At 35.3% G+C, this 24,116-nt stretch overlaps 1 protein-coding gene across 2 annotated transcripts in view; it reads left to right on the top strand.

Moving 5' to 3' along the window:
* The window catches only part of LOC142341861 (uncharacterized), a 62,297-nt gene extending 47,062 nt beyond the window's left edge, over positions 1-15,235 (top strand). For both annotated transcript variants that reach the window (XM_075393129.1, XM_075393130.1), the window contains 3 exons: positions 2,588-2,768; positions 5,963-6,126; positions 14,618-15,235. In XM_075393129.1, coding sequence (XP_075249244.1) covers positions 2,588-2,768; positions 5,963-6,126; positions 14,618-14,850 — 578 coding nt within the window. In that variant the 3' untranslated portion in view covers positions 14,851-15,235. The remainder of the gene's footprint in view (positions 1-2,587; positions 2,769-5,962; positions 6,127-14,617) is intronic.
* Positions 15,236-24,116: the final 8,881 nt, after the last annotated feature.

Genomic DNA, 24,116 nt, shown 5'->3' with positions numbered 1-24,116 from the left:
AGAAATTGGGAAACGTTATCATTTGAACAAAACAGTTGGCTCACCAAACTGATACGGCTGGGGGCTGTAAATTCGAAATTGCAGCCAAAGTCATTCTACAAAAGGGTGTAGAGTTTCCAGCTCTCTAAATATTTGGATATTATCTTGTGCTGCCCCATCCTCCATTGAATGAGATCGTATTTGCTGCTCTCCCGAATTGACCTTGGAGGCACAGTGCATTAGCAGGAGCTGCAAAAGCTTCTATGGTTTTCTTAAATGTTTTTCTAGATTGCTTCATCGGTTTAGCTTAATTACAATGTTCATCGTAGTCTTCCGCTTTCCAGCGCTCCAACATTTCGACAAAATAAGTCTTTCCGATTTTGTTGCTTTTTATTTTGACCCCTATCAGATGTTCGTAATATGCATTCATTAATGGCAAAAGCTTCTTCCAGTTTCCTGCGCAGTTTGGCTGTTGGACACACCCATCGATAGATTTGATAAAAACGTCCCAACAACAGAGTCGATCTTTTGAAGGTATTAAACTTAGTGTTGGGATCTGCTTCTCGCAGTTTATTTCCAAGTCTGGCAGTTCAATAGGAATCTCGATTAATGCACCAACACAGCCCTCTGTGCTAGCTGAAATTGTTTCTGTTTTGCCAGTCAAAACTATTTCGTCAATGCAGACTGGTATATCAGGGGATCTTTTCTGTGTTTGACATTACCGAGCGAAATTGAGCGTATGCACATACGATTTGTGAGCACACCACCTCATCAAAATGGGGTCCCCAACTTGCATAACTGATCTTAGTTTTGTACTTTTTGTTGCCTTCCGTAAGTGTTTTTAAAATTTTGTCTTTTTTATCAAGATAAAACAGTACAGTAACAACAGGAACATGAAAACAGGGGTTAAGTCCATCAGCTTTCAAGTTGCTCATTGACTGTGTTAACCCAGAATATTTGTTTCCTTCAGTTAAAATGTCTGATAAGACACTGCTTTCACCAAAGCAAGAACTATATACTTTCGTACTTTCATTTTATTCAATTGAGGAGGCCTTCATTTTTGTTACTTTTTGTCTTCCTCATTTCCCTATCTTATTTTCCCAATAATAATAGATCTTCAAATTCGTTGCTGATAGCAAAAAAGGCTTCTTTCAAATAAAAATCAAATTCAAAGTTTGCATTTTGTAAGTTTTTTTCAGTGATCTGGCATTATCTTTGATTTGTCGACTGTTATATATATTTTCCGCTGTTAAAGATCGGAAACTGAAGTGGAATGGCTGAATATAGTCAATATAACTTATGTTAAATTATTCTTACTGAAGATCAAAAACGTGAGGGGCGTCTTTGCTCCTATAAATAACCACAAGAGCAACCAAATACTATCAAAACAGGAATATCACCGGGGGACAGGAATTCTTCGTCTTGACCCAATGGACTCAAAAACACTTCCAGTTAGTCAACAAGTAACATACAGGACGCAAAAACAGTCACTTAAAGTGTGTAATAAGACACTGCTTTCACCAAAGCAAGAACTATATACAGTTGTACATTCTTTATATTCAATTGAGGAGTCTTTCATTTTGTTACTTTTTGTCTTTTCCATTTCCCGTTCTTATTTTCCAAATAAAAAAGCAGCGTTTTGTATACCAATAGATCTTCAAATTCGTTGCTGATGGGAAGAAATGCTTCTTTCAAATAAGAATTAAATTCAAAGGTTACAATTTGTAAGTTTTTCTGCAATGATCTTGAATTATCTTCGATTTCTCGACTGTTATATAATTTTTCCACTGTTCAATATCAGTAACTGAAGTGGGGTGGCTGAACACAGGAACTATAACTTTTGTTAATTCTATCTTACTGAATATCAAAAACGTGAATGGGGCGACTTTGCTCGTAACTTTGCTGATAAACAACCAATAGAGCATCCAAATACTATCAAAACAGGAATCTCACTGGCGGACTGGTATTCTGTGTTTTGACCCAATAGTCTCAAAAAACACTTCCAGTTAGACAACAAGTAACATACAGGACGCAAAAACACAGTATAAACCTAATCTTTGATAATTTTCTCTTTTTGTATTCTTGATTTTGTTTTAGGAGCTAACCACGCACGTGCTATACCTGAGTTTTTTAACATATAATTAAGGTAAGGAAATGACCATTCCCCTCACCTCGTCTTTATTTGTATTTTCATAGGTTCAACTTCTCAAATTGGTCATTGCTCCGCAGAGCATGGAATTCAAAATAAGAATTTGCCCTAAAAGTAATATTTACATCCTGTATTAATACATGGGCTAATCGCTTACTCCGAATTTGAAAGTTTTTCAATATGTTAGCGAGATTTCATCTGCTTAGCCTCTCGTGTAGGGTTGGCAACAGGATAGTTCGAAAATCACCTGTCAATACATTTCACCTCTTTGATTCCACATAATGTATCTTAATATAGAAAGGGCCTTACAGTGGGAAACGTCAACAAAGGAACTTTTTACTCTTTGGTAATTATACAACGCGTCTTCTTCATATATCATGAAACTCCACAAATTAGCGCAATATTAATTAAAAATATATTGGTAAGAGAGCGGGCTTGTAATGACGTTTGTGTTTGTAGGCATGTCTTTCTTCCGACACAAGTTTCGAGTCAGTCCCAGAGGGAGGGTGGGGAGTGGGAAAAGTGTGGGGGTGGAATTGCAGTGCTGGGACACAGCCGGGCAGGAAAAGTTCCGCTCCCTCCCCCAGTCATACTTCCGCAATGCAGATGCAGCCATCCTCATGTACGATGTCTCAAAAAGGTTAGTTTCATTTTAATTTACTTTCCCCAATTTGACTATTATCTTATTTTAAATTTGATTTTTCAATGCAGTGAAAGTTTTTTGCACTGCATTCACCAAATTTTTTACAGCATGTTTGAGGAAAAAATGCAAACGGAGAATTCGCGCAAGGTTTGCAGTTAATTTAACGGTGAATTTTTTCTATCAGATTCGTGTGTTTTTTACTGGGTCACTATTTAACGCCGAAAGTGATAGTATATAAATAATGAACGGTTTTTGTTCCAACGTTTCTTTAGAAATGGAGGAATATTTATGCGATGCTTGCTTTTTTCCTCTAGGGCAAATCTGAGAACTTTCTAAGTCTTCTAGAAATATGATTGGTACCATATTAAAGCGCTTGAATTGCAACTTTTAGCGTTATCACTTTAAACTATATTCAAACCATTTGAAAATCTCATTTTTTAACAATTTGGAGAAAAACAGTTCAAAACTGTTTCTTCCAAAAACAATTTTATGAGCCGCAAAGCATTGACTGAGACGTTGAAAAAATGGAGTCTGTTATAAAAGTGTATTGATAGTTCTACACGCTTAAAACAAACTTGTGTTACAATTTTTACTTTACCAAATCGTTTGACTGTTTTTTGGGTCGGTTTTCTGGAGCCCTCAGTGGTAGACTCCACTTGCTTGCCTATTGACTTTCCTGAAATAGAACTTGGATACTGGATGTTTTTTCTCAAAAAGTGCAGCTATTATATGGTGCAACTTCTTCGATTTCTCTGAAGTTTCGCTACTTTTGTCCTTTTCTAGTTTTTAAGATTTAAAAATTATCTCTTTTTGCTCACAAATTTTTAAAATAAATTCTTCCCGTTTTTTAAAAAATAATTTATTAAAATATTTTTTACTTGTTTTTGAAATTGTATAAACGGATCTTTGTCGACCCACATATCTTCATTGGCTTCCCCAATTCATAGCTTTGAAGTAGAAGCAATCAGATTTAAGGATATAACAGCCAAAACATTTTTTCAAAAGTGAAATTTTTTGGTGCAAGTTTCACTTTTAAATTATTAATTTCTGTTATAGGGATTTATACAACTAAGAGATAAACTTTTAAAAATTTTGAAAAGTTTTTATGGTTGTTTCTTGTTATCTGAAGGAGACCAGCAGGTGTATTTTGGCTTACATTCTGACCTATTCCAATTCATATGTTTGAAGTAAAAGAGATCTGTTTTGAAAATATTAACTTCAAAAATATATTTGAACAAACTTTGCAATTTTTTAGTTTCGAAAAATTTGTTGTGTTCCCTGGTTGTGTTTCCAGAGTCAATTTTTTTCTGTTGTCTTACAAGGTGGCCTGTTTATCAGTTTTCTTAGTTCCCTGGTAATTTGTTGTGTTCCCTGGTTGTGTTTCCAGAGTCAAAATTTTTTTCAGTTGTCTTACAAGGTGGCCTGTTTATCAGTTTATCAGAAATGTGTTTTGCTATTGTTCAAGGTTGTAAAAAAGTTTGTTGATGCTCGAAAAAAAAACTATTAAAAGAACGTGTCATCAATTGGGGCGTGAAAAAGTTTTCCCGAAAATTAACTTTACCGTTTGAATTCACTCACAAATCTTTGTGTGAATTCAAGCACAAAAACTTGGTTCACGCACATGCTAACTTGTTTTTGATAGATTAAGGTTTTGAACAACTAAAATTAAAAACTATTTTGGCACATCCAATGATGGCAATTATCACTGATCACAAAAATGGTAGTACGCATATTTAAAAATAGTGCTCCAAACAAAAAAAAACGTCAAAGAAACCTTTCTTGAAATGAAATCTGTAATTAATTGCAATACAGGGTTCAAATTTTCAGCAAGAAGACAATTTGGAAATAGAAAACAAACGTCAGAAACCCACAGAAAAAATGAATAGCAATTTAAAACTTAGCTTGATTTATACCAGTTTCCTGAGAAAAAGTTTGACAATTACATCCAACAAAAATCGAAAATAATAGAACTAGTTAAAAAAAATTAATTACTGCTCAAAAATGTTCCGTAGTTATCTAAAACTAGAACACGACTGACTAAATTTCCCTATGACGTATGAAACAATACAGAACATTCCTAAATAGTACATAGTTAGCGCATAAGAGATAGCAAAAAGTCCTTGAAACAAAAACAAAATGCTGTCTAATTCGGGTCTGAAGTACTCAGAAGTTCTTCCACAAATCAATTAATGTTTGACATATGTCAGAACACCGCTGCCGGGATTTCACACAACAATCATATATAGTTTCACACTGTTCATTCTTGAATTCTTAGTACCATCCTAGTATGAAACCAAAGAATTAACATAGGGTCCTGGCATGATTACCAATAATAGTACATCTTTTTTTCTTCAATTTAGGTTTTTTTTATTGCGATGATATTACTCATGTGATTTTCAGGCATCACTTTGTGATCCGCCAAAAACCCTGAAATTCAAAACGGTTGTCAGTGTCTAGTATGATCTTAGTATGATAAACAAGAATCATACATCTTTTATTCTTCAATTTAGGTTTTCAACATTATTGATATGGTATCATTTATGTAATTTCCCGGCATTAATTTGTGACGCGCCCAAGGACCCTGAATTGGAAAACGCATGTCAGGGTCTTTTGAGGGATCACAAAGTGATGCGGGAGAATCACATAAGTGATACTTTATAAAAATGAAAACCTACATTGAAGAAAAAGATGTATGATTTTTTGCGAAATTCGGTGCGAGCTGAAAAAATAATCTATCTATATGATTAAAGTCTTTAGGTTCTCTGAAGCCAGTTTATGCCTAGAAACGCTCATTTTTTGCATCTAACTTTTAAATCGTTTTCCGAAAACAGCTGAAAACAGCTGTGAAATAGCTGCGCGTAAGCAACGCTCGGGTCGCGGTGTCAGCTCCAATGCAGAGCTAATTTTTACGGAAAAAGCGCTAAAAACCGCTGACCATTGCTGTTTAGGAGCCTAACATAGCCTTTCAAAAACATAGGAGCCTTTCAAAAATTCAACAATAATTCAGCAAAAATTTAACAATAACTCAGCGCACTCTTTCCGAACATTTTTCACCGCTGATTTACCCCCACCCCTCCCGCCGCTTCTATTCAGCGCATATTTCGCAAAATTTCAACTCAAAATGACCACTTTCTCGAAACTTTTTCAATAAGTTATTTGAGATTGACAGTGGAGTGTTGTGAACTGTGTAGGGCGACGTTTGCAAATTTGCACGAGTGGATTGAGAGGATAGAGGAGGTGACAGACTTCCCTCGACTGGTGATAATTGGGAACAAGTGTGACATGGGAGTGAGAGAGATAGAGAGAAGAGAGGCACTGGCAATCTCTAAATCCATCGATGCCGACTATTTCGAAGGTATGAAGACACTCCTAGGTTTAGATTACACAACAAAATGACCTCTGATCACCTCAAGTGCCCATCTTACCATTTTCAGAGGAAATTAACCGTGCTTGTATAGTCAGAGAAAGTCAGGGTTGTCTGGATGTGTTTGGTTCCCTATTTTTGCGCGTTAGAAAAGATTATCTCAAACATTTATTCAAGACATCTACAAGGTTGTTAAGTAATCAAGGATGATCGGAAAAGTGCGTTCGCACATAATGACCCAACCCCCTCCCATCTACAAACTTTTTGGAACCAAATAAAGTTTCAATCAAAGTCTGAAAATTAAAAAGCGATGAACTTTCCGAACTGACATGTATCCATAGAACTTAATGAACGCAACGTCAAGAAATCGTCTTCAGCATATTATCATCAAACTCTTCAAAGAATGAAAGATCCTTGATCAAATGTTTTAATAGATGAAAGTATACAACAAACAGAAAATCAGCTTTTATGTATACCTCTGTGATGAAAGTAAAAAGAACATGAGAAGTGGGGAAAAACACATGAGAAGTGGGAAAAAGAACATGAGAAGTGGGAAAGTAAAAAGAACATGAGAAGTGGGAGAAGTGGGAAAAAGAGTTGCTACTTTGTTCTGAAACCCAATGACGTCATAGTCGTCTAAACGGATGATATATTGAAACCCCAAAGTAAATAGCGTATGACGTTGTTCAAAAAGTTAAACCGTGTATTATTCAAAATAAACAAATTATTGCTCATATATTCAAGTACCAGAAAAACAATCAAAATTTAACAAAAAACAATCAAAAATTTCACTAATAGCTGAGAAGATGTGAGCTGAGCATAGTTGTATTAGGGGAGCCTAGTTTTCTTACTATTGAAAGAGCTTGAATTGTATTAGGGCACCATTTTTTATTAAAGTCTGCCCACACTATTATTTTTGAATTGAAATTGGGTGATGGTTGTGGTCACGCTGAATTAGTGAGCGGAACGGAGAAAAAGCATTGGTTTTGCAGCGCAAAATTTTCTCACGCTTACTTAAATGTAGAGTGAGAAAGTAGTTTCCCGGGCCGAGGTGTCAACGCTAAAAAACGCAAAATTATGTAATATTGGCGTTGAATGCGTTGAATTTAAGTAAGATCTACACTTGAGCGTAGATCTTACATAAATTCAACGCATTCAACGCCAATCTTACATAATTTTGCGTTGAACTTTGGCGTAGATCCTACATATTTAGCGTTGAATATTAGCGTAGATCTTACATATTTAGCGTTGAATTTCGCGTAGATCTTACATATTTAGCGTTGAATTTAGCGTAGATCTTACATAAATTCAACGCATTCAACGCAAATCTTACTTATTTTGCGTTGAATTTTGGCGTAGATCTTACATATTTAGCGTCGAATTTAGCGTAGATCTTACATAAATTCAACGCATTCAGCGCAAATCTTACCTATTTTGCGTTGAATTTTGGCGTAGATCTTACATATTTAGCGTTGAATTTTAGCGTAGATCTTACATATTTAGCGTTGAATTTAGCGTAGAACTTACATATTTAGCGTTGAATTAAGCGTAGATCTTACAAAAATTCAATGCATTCAGCGCCAATCTTACATATTTAGCGTTGAATTTTAGAGTAGATCTTACATAACTTCAACGCATTCAACGCCGATCTTACAAATTTTGCGTTTAATTTTGGCGTAGATCTTTCATATTTAGCGTTGAGTTTTTGCGTAGATTTTTTTTACATATTTAATGTTGAATTTAGCGTAGATCGTACATAAATTCAACGCATTCAGCGTCAATCTTACTTATTTAGCGTTGAATTTTAGAGTAGATCTTACATAAATTCAACGCATTCAACGCCAATCTTACATTTTTTGCATTGAATTTTGGCGTAGATCATAAATATTTAGCGTTGATTTTTTTCCATTCGATTTCAAAAGTTTTTCAAGTCATTTTCAAAAAGTGAATTTTTTCACTGTTTCGACCCCTATACTTCACAGGTGAGAAAAGCGAAGTCAGCAAAAAACGACTTTTTAGTTTAGTGCTCTTTTATAGTGCAAAATCCATTTCAGACCATTTTACGATTTCAAAACTTTTCCCTGTTTTTTATTCGAAAATTTTTTCTCTGTTTCGACCACCTGCACTGCACAGGTGAGAAAAGTGAAGTCAGCAAAAAATCACTTTTTAGTGCTCTTTTATAGTGCAAATTGCAATTAAGACCATTTTACAATTTCAAATTTTTCAAGTTTTCAAAAATAAATTTTTTACTGTTTCGACCCCCTATACTGCACAGGTGAGAAAAGTTAAGCCAGCAAAAAATCACTTTTTAGTGATCTTTTATAGTGCAGAATCCATTTCAGATCATTTTACGATTTCAAAACTTTTTCAATTTTTTTTTCGAAAAATAAATTTTTTCTCTGTTTTGACCCCCTACACATTGCACAGGTGAGAAAAATGAAACAGCAAAAAATAAATTTTTAGTGCTCTTTTATAGTGCGATATCCATTTCAGACCATTTTACGATTTCAAACTTTCTCAAGTTTTTTTCGAACAATTAAATTTTTTTTATAGTTTCGACCCCTATTCTGCACAACTGAGAAAAATGAAGGCAGCAAAAAATAACCTTTGAGTGCTCACTTACGGTGCAAAAATCATTTCAGACCGCTATAGGAATTCAAATTTTTTTCAAAACTTGAAAAATTAAAATTTCCCCCAGTACGCCTCACATGGTAAATGCGTTGAATACGTTGAATTTATGTAAGATCTCGGCTAAGTTCAACGCAAAACGTGTAAGATCTACGCTAAATTCAGCGCCAAATATATAAGATCAATGCTAATTTCACCAAAAAATTTTTAAGATCTACGCTAAATTCAACGCAAAATATGTAAGATCTACGCTAAAATCAACGCAAAAATATGTAAGATCTACGCTAAATTCAACGCTAATTATGTAAGATATACGCTAATTTCTACGCTTAATATGTAAGATTTACGCTAAATTCAACGCTAAATATGTAAGATCAGCGGCAACTAGCGTTGACAAATAGGAAAATTCAGCGCCATTTCTTACATAATTTTGCGTTGAATGCGTTGAATTTTTGTCTGTAAATTCAACGCATTCAACGCAAAATTATGTTAAAAAAATTGCGGTGAAATTTCCAACTTGTCAACGCTAGTTGCCGCTGATCTTACATAATTTTGGCCAAATTCCTCGACCCTGGTTCTGCGTTAAAATTCGCTTTCTCGATTCTATTGTTCATATAAGCCAATTTGACTTCAATTTTCCTCTTTTTGTTATCGCATCTTTTAAGGATTTTTCCAAACCCATTGATAGCCAGTTCTATGTCTTATTTTCTTAATTGAAAAAACTTCAAATGGTCGTTCAAAACCTATATCGTGCTTTTTTTGTTCTTAGACTCACGGTCAATTTTTAACACTTGTTCACGTCGTAAGCTTCAAAAGAGCAAACTTGTTATTTTTAATACCGTTTTTGCTACTTCTATTTTTCTTTTTTGGCGTGTGACGGGTTTGCTTAAACAATATGGAAGGTTCTTCTAAATTGAACTGTGCAATGAGTGTTTTAATGATTAATGAGTTGGCGTGCTTTCTAAACTCCTTTTAATACTTACTAGCAAGTCTGTTAAGGCTATCTGACGGCAACCAATCTTGAAACTTTAACAATTGATATTCTCATTGAAATCTTTTTCGTGATAACTGGTGTACATGCGATCGTTTCAATGAATTTTTTTACAAAACTACTTGACTACGAACAAAAAATGGAATATGTCAAATATGTCAAAGAAAGGTTTTATGCGAGTTAAGAGTAATACACGTTCTCACAGAGCATTGAAATATCAAACAAATAGAATGTGTTATAAAGAGGGGGGAGAGAGAGATCGATAGCAGCAGAAATATTGATTCGGAGAGCAAATAGTTTTAAAATTATGAAAACAAAACCCAAAAGACAGAGAACAAAAAAAGTGTTGAAAGCAGAGAAGTAAAACAGAAAAAACGAGTCCGGGAGAACGCCAACAAGAGCAAAAAGCAACAAAAGGAGAATTAACTAAAAAGGAAAAGAAAAATCAAAATTGATGAGAGAGGAGAAAATAGAAAGAATACAAAGCAACAGAAACCACAAGAATATCATCAGGAACCCACCGTAAGAAAAACGATAGGAAACAAAAAAATTAATCAAAAACACAAATATAAAGAACAGAAGAAGATAGTAAACAACCGAGAAAAGAAAAAATAGAGGGACAGGGAGCAAGAGGAGGAGGAGGAAAAAATAAATTGAGCGTGAGAAAAATGCAAAAAAAACAAAAGCGATAGAATGAAGGAAGTGGGACAGCAAAAACAAAAAGAAAGAAGACAAAATTATGAGACAGAAAGTACAACAAGAGCGAGATAGTGAGCAAGCGCAAAAAGCAAAATTAACAACTTGAGTGCGAAAAGATGTCAGATAGAAAAAACAGTTGAAAGGCAGAAATAGAAGATTGCACAACAGAAAAAATAAAGATAAAAAAGTGAAATGAGGGAGAGTTAAAATAGTTCAAACGAAAAGAGAAAACAGATCCTAAGTGAGGCTATGATCTCCGGTTCTCATAAAAAAAGATGAATGTGCTAATGGGAACACGATAGTTGTGCCTCAAAACGAGTAACGTGCTGATAAAAAGCAATCATTGTCAAGCCTTTGCGACTGCTTTTACGAAGTCAGCAATCAAATAACTGAGTTAAAGAGCTGGCTAACGCCAACAACAATATTTTCCTCAAAAAAATTGAACGTTGAAAATTATATACCTTTCATGTTCTGTATGCAATAATTTATAAGTAGCAGCCCTTAATTTGAAAAAGTCCTTGACTTAGCGCTAAAAAAATTGTTTTTATTTCAAGACCTCAGTTTTGTCATATATAATATTTTGCACCTAATTTTGGTTCTTGCATCGACACCTTTTGCGTTTTTTACACATCACAAATATCATTCGCTGAATTCTTCCGTATTAAAAGCTTTCGTACAGTGAAATTTTGACAAAACAAATTTCCATCATCCCCCTTTTAATCCTTGTGTTCGATGAATGACAAGGATTCACAATTTTCAAGACAACTTTTTTATCGTCAACATTTTTTTGAAAATGAATTACGATAAACAATAATTTTTTGGTCAGATACTCTCTTTGTCTTGGCTCACTCACTTTTTGAGTATCAAAAGTTTTTCGGTCACAGACCGTTTTCTGAAGCAGTTTTTGTTCACAGACCCTTTTCTGAACAAGTAATCGGCCAATTATTTTTTCGACACTTTTTTTGTTTATTGAAACACTGATTATTGTCTTTTTCTGTAACGAAGACATTTCGGCAACAGGCTTTTTTGCAAATCATTTTTCTGGTAGATGACAGGACCTCTTAGCAACATTTTGGGTCGAAGCCTTTTGGCAACACTTTTTGGTCAATAACCTCTTTTTACATGTTTTGGCCAATGACCTTTTAAATACGCTAAAAGGTCAATGACCTTAGAGCACACTTTTTCGTTCATTTACTCCAATTAGGCAACCGCTTAACCGTGCTCTTTGGTAGTACTGTTAACACATGCTGCTCAGTGATGCCTCCAAAACTTGCCGCCCTATGTGTTCACGCGATTATTGTATTGATAATAAAGTCAATTATGGTTCCTCTAAACCATTTCAAGGTCACGAAAAGGTTGGTATTTATTCAAGGCGGTTAATAATACAGAATCACGAGCAAAAAAACGGGCAATTGGAACAAAAACATCAATTAAATTAAATATGTTTATATGACGTATCAGCAACTCCATCAATTTGTTTCTGTATCTGAAGTTACTCTGCGCAACCCAAACATTCACAATTGAAACAATTTTAGCGCATTTCAAAAAGAATAACAATCAACCAGAGAAATTTAAACACTATTAGAAAACATATAAACGTTTTTGCACAAGAATGCAAAATATTAAAAGAGAAAAAATAACTGGGCAGAAACAGAAACATTAATCTTGCCAATAATGTTTGCAGTCATTAATGGAATTTAGAACATATTTAAATTGTGAATCAAATTATGCTTTCTTCGAAAAAGAAGCAGGAGAACCTAATTAAATGCCAACTGGTCAAATCGTTTCGGAAAAGAGGCAAACCAAACAGTTCAGCAGCTTTTTCTCTTAGTTAAAAAAGCAGCATTATCTTGCAATTTTTAACATATGTTTTTCAAGAAACAAAATTTAGCAAAAGTACTGAATTATGCATGAAATGTTGAAAATTAGTGAATTCTTACGACTATTTCCAGCAACAACTCCTCGAAAAAATCGACATTACAAAATTCTAGATATAATTTTTTCTGTGCATGCTTGTCATATTGTTCTGCGTCAGATATTTTGATCTACCAAAATTGACTGAACTAAAAAAACCCAAGTGAGCACATAATTCCACCCCTACTAAAGTGGGTGGGGACAAAAACAGAGTTGAACACAAAGTCTATCACGACTTCTTGTCATTTGACGTTGTTTAATTGCTCTCTAACGAAGTTTATAGCAATTATATTAGTCCTGTCGGTCTTTTTTAATGCGATTTTTTGCTTGACCGATTTTCCGTCTGAGGCTTTTGACTTTTCGTCCTCAAAAACTGGATAAACTGGTAGCGCTTAGCGGGCATTAAGTGGTCTCAGAGCCTTTCAGCTTCGTTTCAGCTCAAACTGTTTTGGAGACTTATACTTATGGTGTGAAGGGCGATTCTTAAAGGTGGAAGACACCCCCACTGTTGACTGAACCCCAATGTTGACCCCCCCCCTATTGCAACCACCCCCACCGCGCTTTTGCCACCACCCCACTGTTGAGTTTTTTCAGCCCTAGTTGTAAAGAAACCTCCTCTAGGGTTTTATAAAAGGTTACTGCCTAGTTTCTTGTGGTAGTGGAATGGTTTCAACATTTTAACATTACGAATTTTAGCATTTTTTTTGACAAAACAAGCAATTTTTTTCAATTTTTTTACACTTATTTTTCAATACTCGCGTCTTTCCAGTTGCAGGTACCAGAAAACGTCCTTAGGGTGTGATACTAGGTCACTGAAAATATTTTATTTGCCATGGAATAGCTTTCAATTTTTTTATATGACAAACTTTAGCAAATTTTTTAAAAATAAAACTTGCATTTTTTCAAGTTTTGAAAATTTTTGTCGGTTTTCAAGTTTCTGCAGCCTCAAGAGCTGAGTAATCTCCTTCAGGGTTTCACAATTGTTTAATGTACAGTTTCTAAATGTAATGGAAGGTTTTTCAAGATTTCAACACCATGATTTTTAGCATTACTTTTTAATATAATTTGCATTTTTTCAACCTCTTGATGTTTATTGTCATTATTTAGGTTTTTCAGCCTAAAAGAGAATCACTGTTACGGCTTGATAATAAGCTACTGGAAAATGCTTTTTGGCCATGGATTAGTTTTCAACTTTTTTACAAATTTTAGCAGTTTTTTTTATACAACTTTTTTTTCAATTTTTTCAAGTTTTTTTTTAAATTTGTCATTTTTTAGGTTTCTTCAGCCTCAAGAGACACTTAACCTCCTCTAGGGTTTTATTATAGATTACTGCATAGCTTCTAGATGTAATAGAAAGTTTTTCAGGATTTGAATATCAGCAGTTTTTAAAAATGTTTGCAATTTTTTCAAGTTTTTTTCTTTTTAAGTTTTTCACCATTTTGTCCGGCACCCGGGTCCTAGGGACCTCCTCCGAGGTTTTATAATAAACCGCCTCATAGTTTCTCTGGTTAATGAAATGGTTACCAGAATTTTAATGACAACAGCTTTAGCAATTTTTTGATAAAACTTAATTTTTCAAATTTTCGGAAAATTTTTATGAAGTTTCAAGTTTATGGATCTTTTTAAGCCAGTGATACTATACTGGATAGTCTCCCGAGACAATGAAATGGTTTTGAAGATTTTAATATCATAAATTCTAGCAAGATTTTTCCAAATATTTTGAATATTTTTGTCTTTTTCTGAGTTTAACGATCATCACTGGCCAACGAAGCTTTTCAAGTCTTGCAGATGAGTTACTTGATATAACTCCAGAGACAAAAAATAGTTTTAAAAATATTCACTGCGAAATCTGGGCATAATTATGCAAATTTTTAAAATATCAGTTTTCTGTTTGATTTATTTGCTTACAAAGCTAGAAAACTAAAAGTTGCTGAGTCGAATCAAGCTAAACTAAAGCTAGCCGCACTGAACCTTGGCTAGCTACTTACGAGGCCAACGGCTCGCCGGTGGTTTGAGAGCAATTCGCCCGACGTTAGTCGGTTTTGTTTTACATCTTTATTGATCAAATTTTTCCAAATGAACATCCCACTTTCAATTGCGAATTAAAACTAACCATTTACAGAAATTCAACACTTTCACCACATACAGCACTTAAATTTGCGGAATCTGCGTGATTTTTTTTACCTCAATTCTTCAATTATTTCGCTTTGTAATAAGCCTTGATCTGGGTTTTAAAAATTGGGTTCACAGGGAGCGCGAAGACAGGAGAGGGTGTTTGGCAGGCATTCCAGCAGATATCTGAAATACTGGTGACCGATTTTGTGTACAAAAACCAGGGCGAAGTTCTTTCCGCGTCAACTGAGGGCGCAGCAGGTAAAGTTTTCACGGGGCAAAACAAAAAGAACAGTTTCGACATTGGGAATCGGAGGAGCAGTTCCAGTTCAGGAAATGGACCATTGCAAAGATGCCTTAATTGCAATTGAACTCCTCCTCAATTGCAATTATATCCCCTTGTCTTTCTACAGAGCAAGATTTTATCTTCGATTTATGGAATCTATTCTGACCCTCCGTTTTTGTATGACCTCCTAACGCCCCACGGCAATATTTGCTGAATAGCACACGAAACTGATTTAATATGGTACGCGTGCACCTTCTGGGTGTGTGTCGGAGGTTGGGTTGGGAGGGGGGTTGGCCACTTGGGGGCGGGGGTGCAGAATAGATTGAATGTGTGTACAGAGATTGTCGCAGAGAGTAAATACAGAGTGGTTATATAAACAGATGAAGTTTGCTACGAGCAGAGTATTTTATGACTTTTTATACAAATTGTAGTTGAGACCGTTTTAGTTGTAAATTGAATATTTTACATTCCCTCTTTCATTGAAGAGAAAGGCATAAAATAGCCCCATTTTTGGCGTTGATTAGACAGTATAGCCTGTCTTTGAATTGTGGTTTGACCAAATGATTTCGACAATGCTTCTCATCAGAGGTTATGAATCTAAATTCTTCGGAAATGATTTTTTCCCAGGTCGAGGTGGCCAGACCGAAGTGACCCCTGATCAGACGAGTTTCGAGCGCACACATGTTCCCGGTGCGCTCGAATTACATGGTCTGGAAAAGGCTTCGAGCGCACTTTTGTCTGGACAATGGTCTGGAACTTGCCTGATCAGAGGCCACTTTGTTCTGGGACGGTCGGATCAGAGGCAGTTTCAAGCGCACACTAGTCTGATCAGAGGCCGATTCGAGCGCACACTAGTCTGACCAGAGACCAATTTGAGCGAATTTTTTTTCAAGTTTTTTTTTGTTTTCATACTGACTTTTGTTGTCTCTGGTAAGAGTCAACAATAAAACAGCATTCTGATCAGAACTTTATCTAAAAATCTGATGGGTTTGATCAGAACCAAGGGGTCCAGCTGATAAAAACTGCCGGTCCCCTCAAAAAAAAGATTTGAATCAATGTAGATCAAGACGTTTTTATGCAAAGCTGTCCAAGTTCATTTATTCAGTTAAAAGCATAAATAAATGGCATACTCAGTAATTTTTTTGATCAATTTTTTGATCATCATTTATTTTTATTAGCAATACTTTCTGGATTGGCTTTTTATTAGTTGAATATAAGATTGATAAAATGATAGATGAAATGAATATATTATAACGATATTGAGAGATTTGTTCATGTTCAAAATCATTCTCTGATCAGATTATTTCGAGCGCACTTTAGTCTAAACAGAGGCAACTTCGAGCGCACTTTTGTCTGATCAGAGGTGATTTCGACCGCACTTCAGTCTGGGACTATATTTCGAGCGCACTCTAGTCTGGACAATGGTCTGGAACTCGTCCGGACAATGGTCTGGAACTTGTCTGATCAGGGGTCACTTCGGTCTGGAACTTGTCTGATCAGAGGCGGCTTTGAGCGCACTTCGAGCGCACAATGATCTTCGAGCGCATACTCGTCTGATCAGAGTTCACTTCGGTCTGGGACGGTCTGATCAGAGGTCCCACTTGTCTGGGACGGTCTGATCAGAGGCGATTTCGAGCGCGACCTCAACCTGGGTTGCGGGCATAGGTGTTTCCAGCAGACCAAACATACTAAAAATAGGGCGTTGGAAAAATCGAAGAGGAGGAAAAGGTCATGGACAAGTTAAAAATTCTCGTTAAGTTTGAAGTTTTTTTTAGCCAGTTCTTAAATTCTTTTATCAATTTTTTGGTAAATATTTGCTATATTCTAACCTTTTTCTTTTCTAATAACCGTACATGAAGTTCATAGTTCACACTCTGCAGAATAAGTTGAACACAATAGAATAGAAATGAAATGAAAACCAGTGCCGAGTTTCCAGGCAGACGTATATTTATGGAGAAAATAATACATTTGGGTAACGAAGAAATAGCGTGTTCTCTCGGCCGCAAATTAACACAGGTTGTTTTTGATGTTCGGAATTTATCTGGTTTGGCCATGCCTCAGCCACAAGCGTGTGGTATTTGATTTCAATTTATCCCAATCGAACAAGAAAACTGCTCGCTCAAAGAGTCACTCGTCTTTCCGGCCGGATGCCAAATGGTCTTAAACGTTGCTTTTGAGATAGAGTTGGGCGCAAAAAAAAGGTAAACCAATCAGAATAAAGAACGATATCGAATTTTCTATATTTAAAAACGTTTGTCTCTTTACCTCGCACCCCATCTGTCATACTACTGTAATATACGCAAATAGGTACGTTGATTTGTAAAGCATTATCAATGTTTTCAGTCCACCTGTGATTATCCCGGCCCTAAGTTTTTTCCTATGAGAAATCTTGAAAAATTCTTAGAAGTAATAATACATTAAGTATTTTCTTCACCAATCATAGACTGAGGAGACTCTATACTCTTTTAAATAAAGTGTGCTACACCATTTTAGTCAGTCTTCAGATATTTGTACACTAAGTGTACATCTTTGAGTATGGCCTATTTTATAAATTTCGCCGCCATAACTGAAGTTCTTTTTCAATGTTTTCCAGATTCGGTTAGTCCATTAGATTTAGGCAAGTGTTCTTCTCACGCAGAAATAAATAGCTATATCTCTATGTATCAGAGCCCAATTAGGTTCTGTCTTAGTATTTTGCATTCACAGATTTGTTTTGAATTAAATTTGGAGCTATATTTGGATACTATCAATATTGGAAAAAATGGTTTAAAGATCTCCTTTTGATAAATCTTATAATTTTGATAGAGGTTGGTGACTTGAAAAAATAGTGTTTTTGAATGCATCGTAATCAATCGAAATTAACAACCGAACTGGACAAAAATAACTGAGTGAAACGAAAGCTCTGGATTCACGTCACAGAAATTTAAATTTCATCAAAATTGTTTTTAAAAGCTGCAAATTGATCTCTTGACAGTTTAATGAATCGCATTACTAGACAAAAGATTGCACTACTAGAAGCTTGAGAACTGAGTTGGAAGGGAGATTTCAGATATTTGTGTCAAAGATTGAAAACCGTTGGTCGTCAAAATTTAAACAATTATTAATGTTCAAAGGTTTGATTTTGAATCTTGAGGTATTATCGTTAAAGTCAAAAACACATTGTGTTTGTAACCACCAAGGTTGAGGTCCCAGACGCAAAATGGATATGTCCAGACCCAGATGAACGCACGACGGGGGTGTCGTGCGTTCAAATTTACATGGTCTGGAAACAAGGAAAAACGCACGAAAGTCTGGACATGAACGCACGAAAGGTCTGATGAACGCCCGAAAGTCTGGACATGAACGCACGAATAGTCTGGTGAACGCACGAAAGTCTGATCATGAACGCACGATTAGTCTGGTGAACCCACTGCAGTCAAAAACACCGTTTGTTGTTCAATTTGAAAAAAGTAAAAATTTTAAACTATTCACCTTCACCAGACATTTCATTCAACGAACATTGGCTGAACCTAAAAGGAGAGTTTTTAAGCTGCGTGAAATTTGGATGAGCCTAAAATATTGCGTTAGTACCGAAAACAGAAGAGCTGATTTCACGTTGTTTTATTGAAAACAAAAAAGGAGCTTTCAAACTAAAAAATTGTAAATGGGATGATGAATGTATTCGAAATACCGTTTCGTTTTTCATTTAATTTAAAGCAATTCACTCAATCATTAATTCATTTTCCTGTCCCGAGAGAGCTAAAAAACAAAAAAACAAAATAACAACGACTTAGAGCGTTGTTAGATTTTAGTAACTGTGGATGATCAAAATAATATCAAGCTATTTTATAAAAAAACAAAAATTAAAGAAAATTATAAAAGCACCATGTTTTGAAAGAGAGTTTGACCTAATTTGTGCATTAGGGGTTGACAAATTGTACATGAAATTTTTGCGAACAATGTAAATCTAAGCGTTATGTATGTTCAACATTGTTTTTTTTTTTCAATAGAAAATGTAAAGCGAGAATTTGGTTGTTTTTACCCACTGCAGCGTTTTGGATCTTTGTTTTGTTGCAATCCCCACGAGAAAATGATTAACTCTGTATTGGATCATGTTCTATGACGAGGGAGTACTCAATGGTGACAAAAAGGGAAACAACTTATAAATTTATTGCAGTGTTTGCCACATTTTAAACCAGGACAGTTAAAACACAAATCATAACTTTCAGTTCAGAAACTTTGTTTGTCAGGTTTTTCCTTTATAGCTTCTTCAAATTTCTCTTGCAAATAAGCCGAGATTATCTAAAATTCTTTGGACAAAAAGAGTAAGCGATAGAATGGCCTTTGAGGACTTGCTCATGAGATCTCAAAATCGACAAGGCCGCAAAACTTATAAAAGGTTATACATGAAGCAGAGAAACAACCAAGGAAACAAAAATATTTTAGATTTTTGATGATGCATCAAATCATGACGGCTGAAACCAATACTACACAAATTTGAGATTGTTTCCGCCAAAAAAATGAAAACGTGTAAAGCAGTAATTCTCCGCTAAAAAGAATAAATACTATTTTGTAACACTGCTTTTAATTTATCAGAACAGTGTGCTCTACGCATTGAGCACATAGTGTAAGTTGATTTACAGCTCGATTTTTTGCAATGCCACTTATATTAATTTTTTCTTCCTTGGAAGTTTGTTTCTGCCTGTTTTATTCAACCTAATTTTACACTTATCAAAAAAAAAATTTGGAAAAATTTGGAAAAATTAACCAGCGCTCGGATTCTAACTTTATAGAGTTACTGGAAATTTTAAACTTTATGTAACGTCAGAATCCTGGTGGTATTCTCTGACAATGGGCATTCTATGGCAATTGGTATTCTTTGTTGATATTTTTTTTATTAAATTGAAAAATCTTAATCAAAGCTGTGGCAGTTTTTTTAGAAAAATATGGTCTCAGTTGTCACCATAAGAATGCCCTGACATTTATTGGTCTCAGACGATACCGAAGCTGATCTCCTTGGTGCTCGGACGTAATGATAAGGGTCTCATTCACCCAGTCGAACACAAACAGAATTGTGTTCCTTGCTTCGAAGCTCGAGTTTACTTTAAAATAGCAAAACCAGATTTTGCTAGTTGGCTTCGCTTTAAAAAAATTCAACGTTGGTATTTGCTTTGCAAAACCACTTACAAGATTTAGCCTACTCAGAAAGTATTTGAAAACGAGCAGCGGGAAGAATGATTAAATTGGGCGACTTCAGATATCTGCAGAATCACGAGAAGCAGAATAAAGAGAATGACTTAGCAATGGCTAAATATGGTAAACCTATAATCATTCCGAAGACGGATATTGAGCATCAGGAAGGCGCATGAAAAACAATATATATCAGAGGAGATCGTGAAATAAGAGTGACTCCCAATGAATTATCTTCAAATAAATTAAGCAATTCGTATACAAATTAACTGCACTAAATAGTATGAGGTTTGGCAAAGTTTTATACTGTTTCGGCAAAATTTTATGCAAAATTTTAAACATTTCCCGTTTTGGCAATACTGTTCAAATTGAAATTTTTTTAAAAAAACAGACTTTATAACATATTAAAAAATATTCCCTGATTATATAATGACTAAGATATATTTGCTGGTTAAAAATAGCTAGCGATATTAGTATGATAATTGAATGTTTTGCTATACAGTTTTAAGTCTCAATCAGAATCGCCTTTTTTAACTTGATAAAAGTCACAATTTGTAGTTTGATCTGCAGGTCGAATTCTTGGATCAAGAGGAGGAACACTTACAATATTAGTTGACGGCAGTTCGTTTTGATTGGTTTTCAGTATCAATAATCATTGCTGTATCAGTAATTGTTTGTATCACATGGGGCTGGATCAACTCAACGTCACCTGCACATCTATTTCGTTTGGGTGTATGCAAACTCAGGTCACAAGAAAAGGAGGATTAACCAGATGAATCGTTGTGTTCGAAACCGTAAAAATTTATCCTTTTGTGAGTACTTTTGCCGGTTCTTGACGAAACAGTTTTTACGGTATCATGGGAGGCAATCGTAGGTGGGGGAGTTTGATGTAGAGCATCACGGGGGGCGGTCAAAGACGGGAGGAAGAATTCAGCTATATTGATTGAAGTGGCCGCTTGTCTGTGTGGTGTCAATAGATGGAGCCGGCATGGGCGTTGGTGGGGCGGGATAAGTTGGTACTTCTGGCATACGCACTCGCATTTCACGGGAAATTTATGAGCGTGTAGAAAATAGGCCAATAGCCAGTACTCTGTTTCAATGCTTTCTTATCGGTCCCCATTTTGTATTCTGACCAAATCTTCGACGTGTGTAGCTATCGTGGCCTCGGTCGTTTTCCAGAGCTTCTTGAGCGCAGTCTATTAAAAAATAGTATTTCCAAATAGTATTTCAAAACTTTGTCATATCCTAAATCACTTTTTTGGGTGATTTACTTATTTTGCTAAACAGAGTGTTAGTGGAATTACCAAAATGTGATTCGAACGGCAACATCTGTGTTGTTTTTTTATTTTTGCGAAGCTGGTGTATTTTTGATATAATAGCTGTTTCATATTAAGAGAGTTTTTATCAGCTACTTTGAACATTGCAAGACTTTGTTTATTTGTATTAATCAATCACTCTTATAAACCTATGGCTCTATGGTCTTTAGCAGCTGGGAAAAAAATATCTTTTTTTGTCCTTTTTACAAAATTTCTTTTGCTCACCAATAAGACAACGAAAACTTTATCAATTCGAATAGATCATGGAACGCAGTGAATTTGCATGCAATTATCTCAACCAATTTTATAACAATTGATGCTTTTGCATTATCAAAATTTCTACTGATGGGTATTTGGAAATCTATCAATGCTTGTAAGTTTGTTTATTTCATGTTCTTTTTCATTAATTTGTCAATTTCATTAATTTGCCCCCAAAGTCAATTTGTTTTTCCTGATTGTGGACTGTGATTGGTTTGAATTGTTTGAATAGATTTGCGGGTAAAATACATTTGAAGTTGTTACCAATTGTAGTGCAAAGTTTACACTTAATGGAGCCTTAAAATAATTCCGGGTCTTTTGTGGCCGCAAGGCTGAGCCATATAAACAATTTATCAATTGCTTGGGTGACTAGCATGAAGGTCCTCGATCAATGATTCTTTGAGCGCACGGTAAATCACCACCTTTTTGTGCATCAATACACACCCGCTGCGCACATATAGATACCGCCAGTAGGAGTGTAGTTACAAGTTGACGTCGCTGAGTTTGGTTTCATCTCTGCGATATTTGCGGTCGCGTACTTCTTTTAATACTGCATTTTTGCTAGTCAGTGATGCTATGAGTGATTTGTTGTAGACCTCTCCAATTGCTTTATCAAACCTGATTACTTGCGGGATGTCAGTTAAGCGTGTGTTGACATTTGATACGGGGTTGATCTGCGAGTCTTGTTTGGCTGTGGTTCAATACTGAAGGATACTCGCGGGGAAACTCGTTTAGAGGTTTTGGAGCTGATTTTTTTTTCATGTTTGAAGCTTGAGTCATGTTCATTGAAGTTTGTAGATGGATCGAATTTTAGAGATTAGGTTTACTGAGTCAGGGAGCACCCGATTTTCACAGTTATAATGGATGAAATGCACTTTGTTATTATCAAACAATTGAGCTCTTGAGTTAAATGGATTACGCAATTTATTTAAGAGAGCGTAAATTTTGTTGCTAGTTTGGAATGGAGTTTACGTTGCAAGACTGATTGGCAGAACTGAATTATTAGATGCCTTTTTTGAAGCACATTTTGCAGAGCGAGAGACGCTAATGGGTTGATCTGCGGAGTGGAGTGTAGTGTGAAAGTATTTGATTGTATTGTAGAAGTTTTGGTACGTGTAAATTGAGGTGCGAGTGAATTACCTTTTTGCTGCACGCATACGCGCGATGCCTAAGTGGTATTACAATTAGGGGAATTAAATGTTAACAATTGTGTAGAAGTGTTTTGCTCTGCGGATGATTTTCTTTTTCGAGAAAAGAGCAAGCGAGCTGCAAATGTTTTTTCTTCAATTAGGAGAATTCATTCTATCTAATTTATAGTAGCGTTTTGCTCTGCAAGTGAAACTTTATTGCGAGTTTCACATGCAACACGCGGTGCATGATTAATGTTCAAAACGAACACGTGGTGGTTGGTTAATGTTCAAACCAGTGGCATCATTTTCAATTGAGTTTATATTTTTGATTTGCTCTGCGGATATATGTTCTAATTAGAGTTTGTTCAAATGAAAAGCCTTAATGATTTTACATCCCAAACTCTGCCAGGTTTTTCCTTAGATATGATATTTGACAAGATCAAGTTACTGAGAATCTAAAATCAGCTTTTTATAAGCAGTTTTATTTGTGGCTAGTTTATACAGAGTTCTTCGTACATACTCGTTTAAACCCATTTTGGCACCTGATAAACGTTCAATTGTAAAATGGAAATATAATAACACGACTTTTTATGATTTTTAGAACGATATTTTTTATGAATAAAAAGTAAGGCTCTATGGACAATAATAACAGAAAATTCTTTGACATAAAGACCATTTTTAAAATACTAATTAGACCAAACTACCTCAAGTAATTCTAATTTTTTTACGGAATTACGTTCTTCGCTGCAATTGAGAAATCTGAAGACAACGACGAAATCTCACAAAAGGAGCTCGTGTTTCGAGTTGAGGGTTTTTGTGTATGTTTTCTGTACGAAATTTGTTATTGCATTAATATCTGTATTATATATGTCCGTCCAATTAAATTTTTCAGTTTTTTAGAGAAGAGGGCGCAGAAGTTGGCAGATTTGACCCACGTTAGCAAAAAAATTCTAAGATAGTGTACAGAACCAAGAAATGAACGAAATTTTAAGTATATCTGGTGCCTGAAGTGCTAAAATAGCTGAAGATTTATTTCCCATTGTCGACATACCAGGTTGAGTCATGCTATAGCCCAGCCAAGAAACTTCAGATTTGGCTACTCAACAATTTGGCAAATCTATATGGAGGCTGTAAGCATCAAGTTTTTTAAGGCAGTCAAAAACTAAACTAAAAAGTTCATTCAAAGAGCCCTTGCTAACAATTTGAATATTTTCAAGGAAACAGGTGTTTTTGGGACCTATAAATGTATAATTCAGGGCTTTCCTGAACATCATCGCATGTTGCTGAGTCCATAAGACCAGTAATAAATCTGTACGTGCCCGTCATGTCACCACTATCAATGTTAAATTTGAAGTGCTTTGCTGTATCAGGACAAAGATTTAACTGGCTATAAGCGTACTTAAGGTTGATGGTAGAGAAAAATGTTTTTAAAGTGTCTCAGTTTGTTAGTTGTTAATTATTTAGGGTTTTCAATGGAT

Source organism: Convolutriloba macropyga, chromosome 6, assembly GCF_964194025.1.
Source record: "Convolutriloba macropyga chromosome 6, txConMacr16.3, whole genome shotgun sequence".
Classification (NCBI taxonomy): domain Eukaryota; kingdom Metazoa; phylum Xenacoelomorpha; order Acoela; family Convolutidae; genus Convolutriloba; species Convolutriloba macropyga.
Note: the sequence above shows the minus strand (reverse complement) of the source record. Positions and strands in the feature narration are given on the sequence as shown.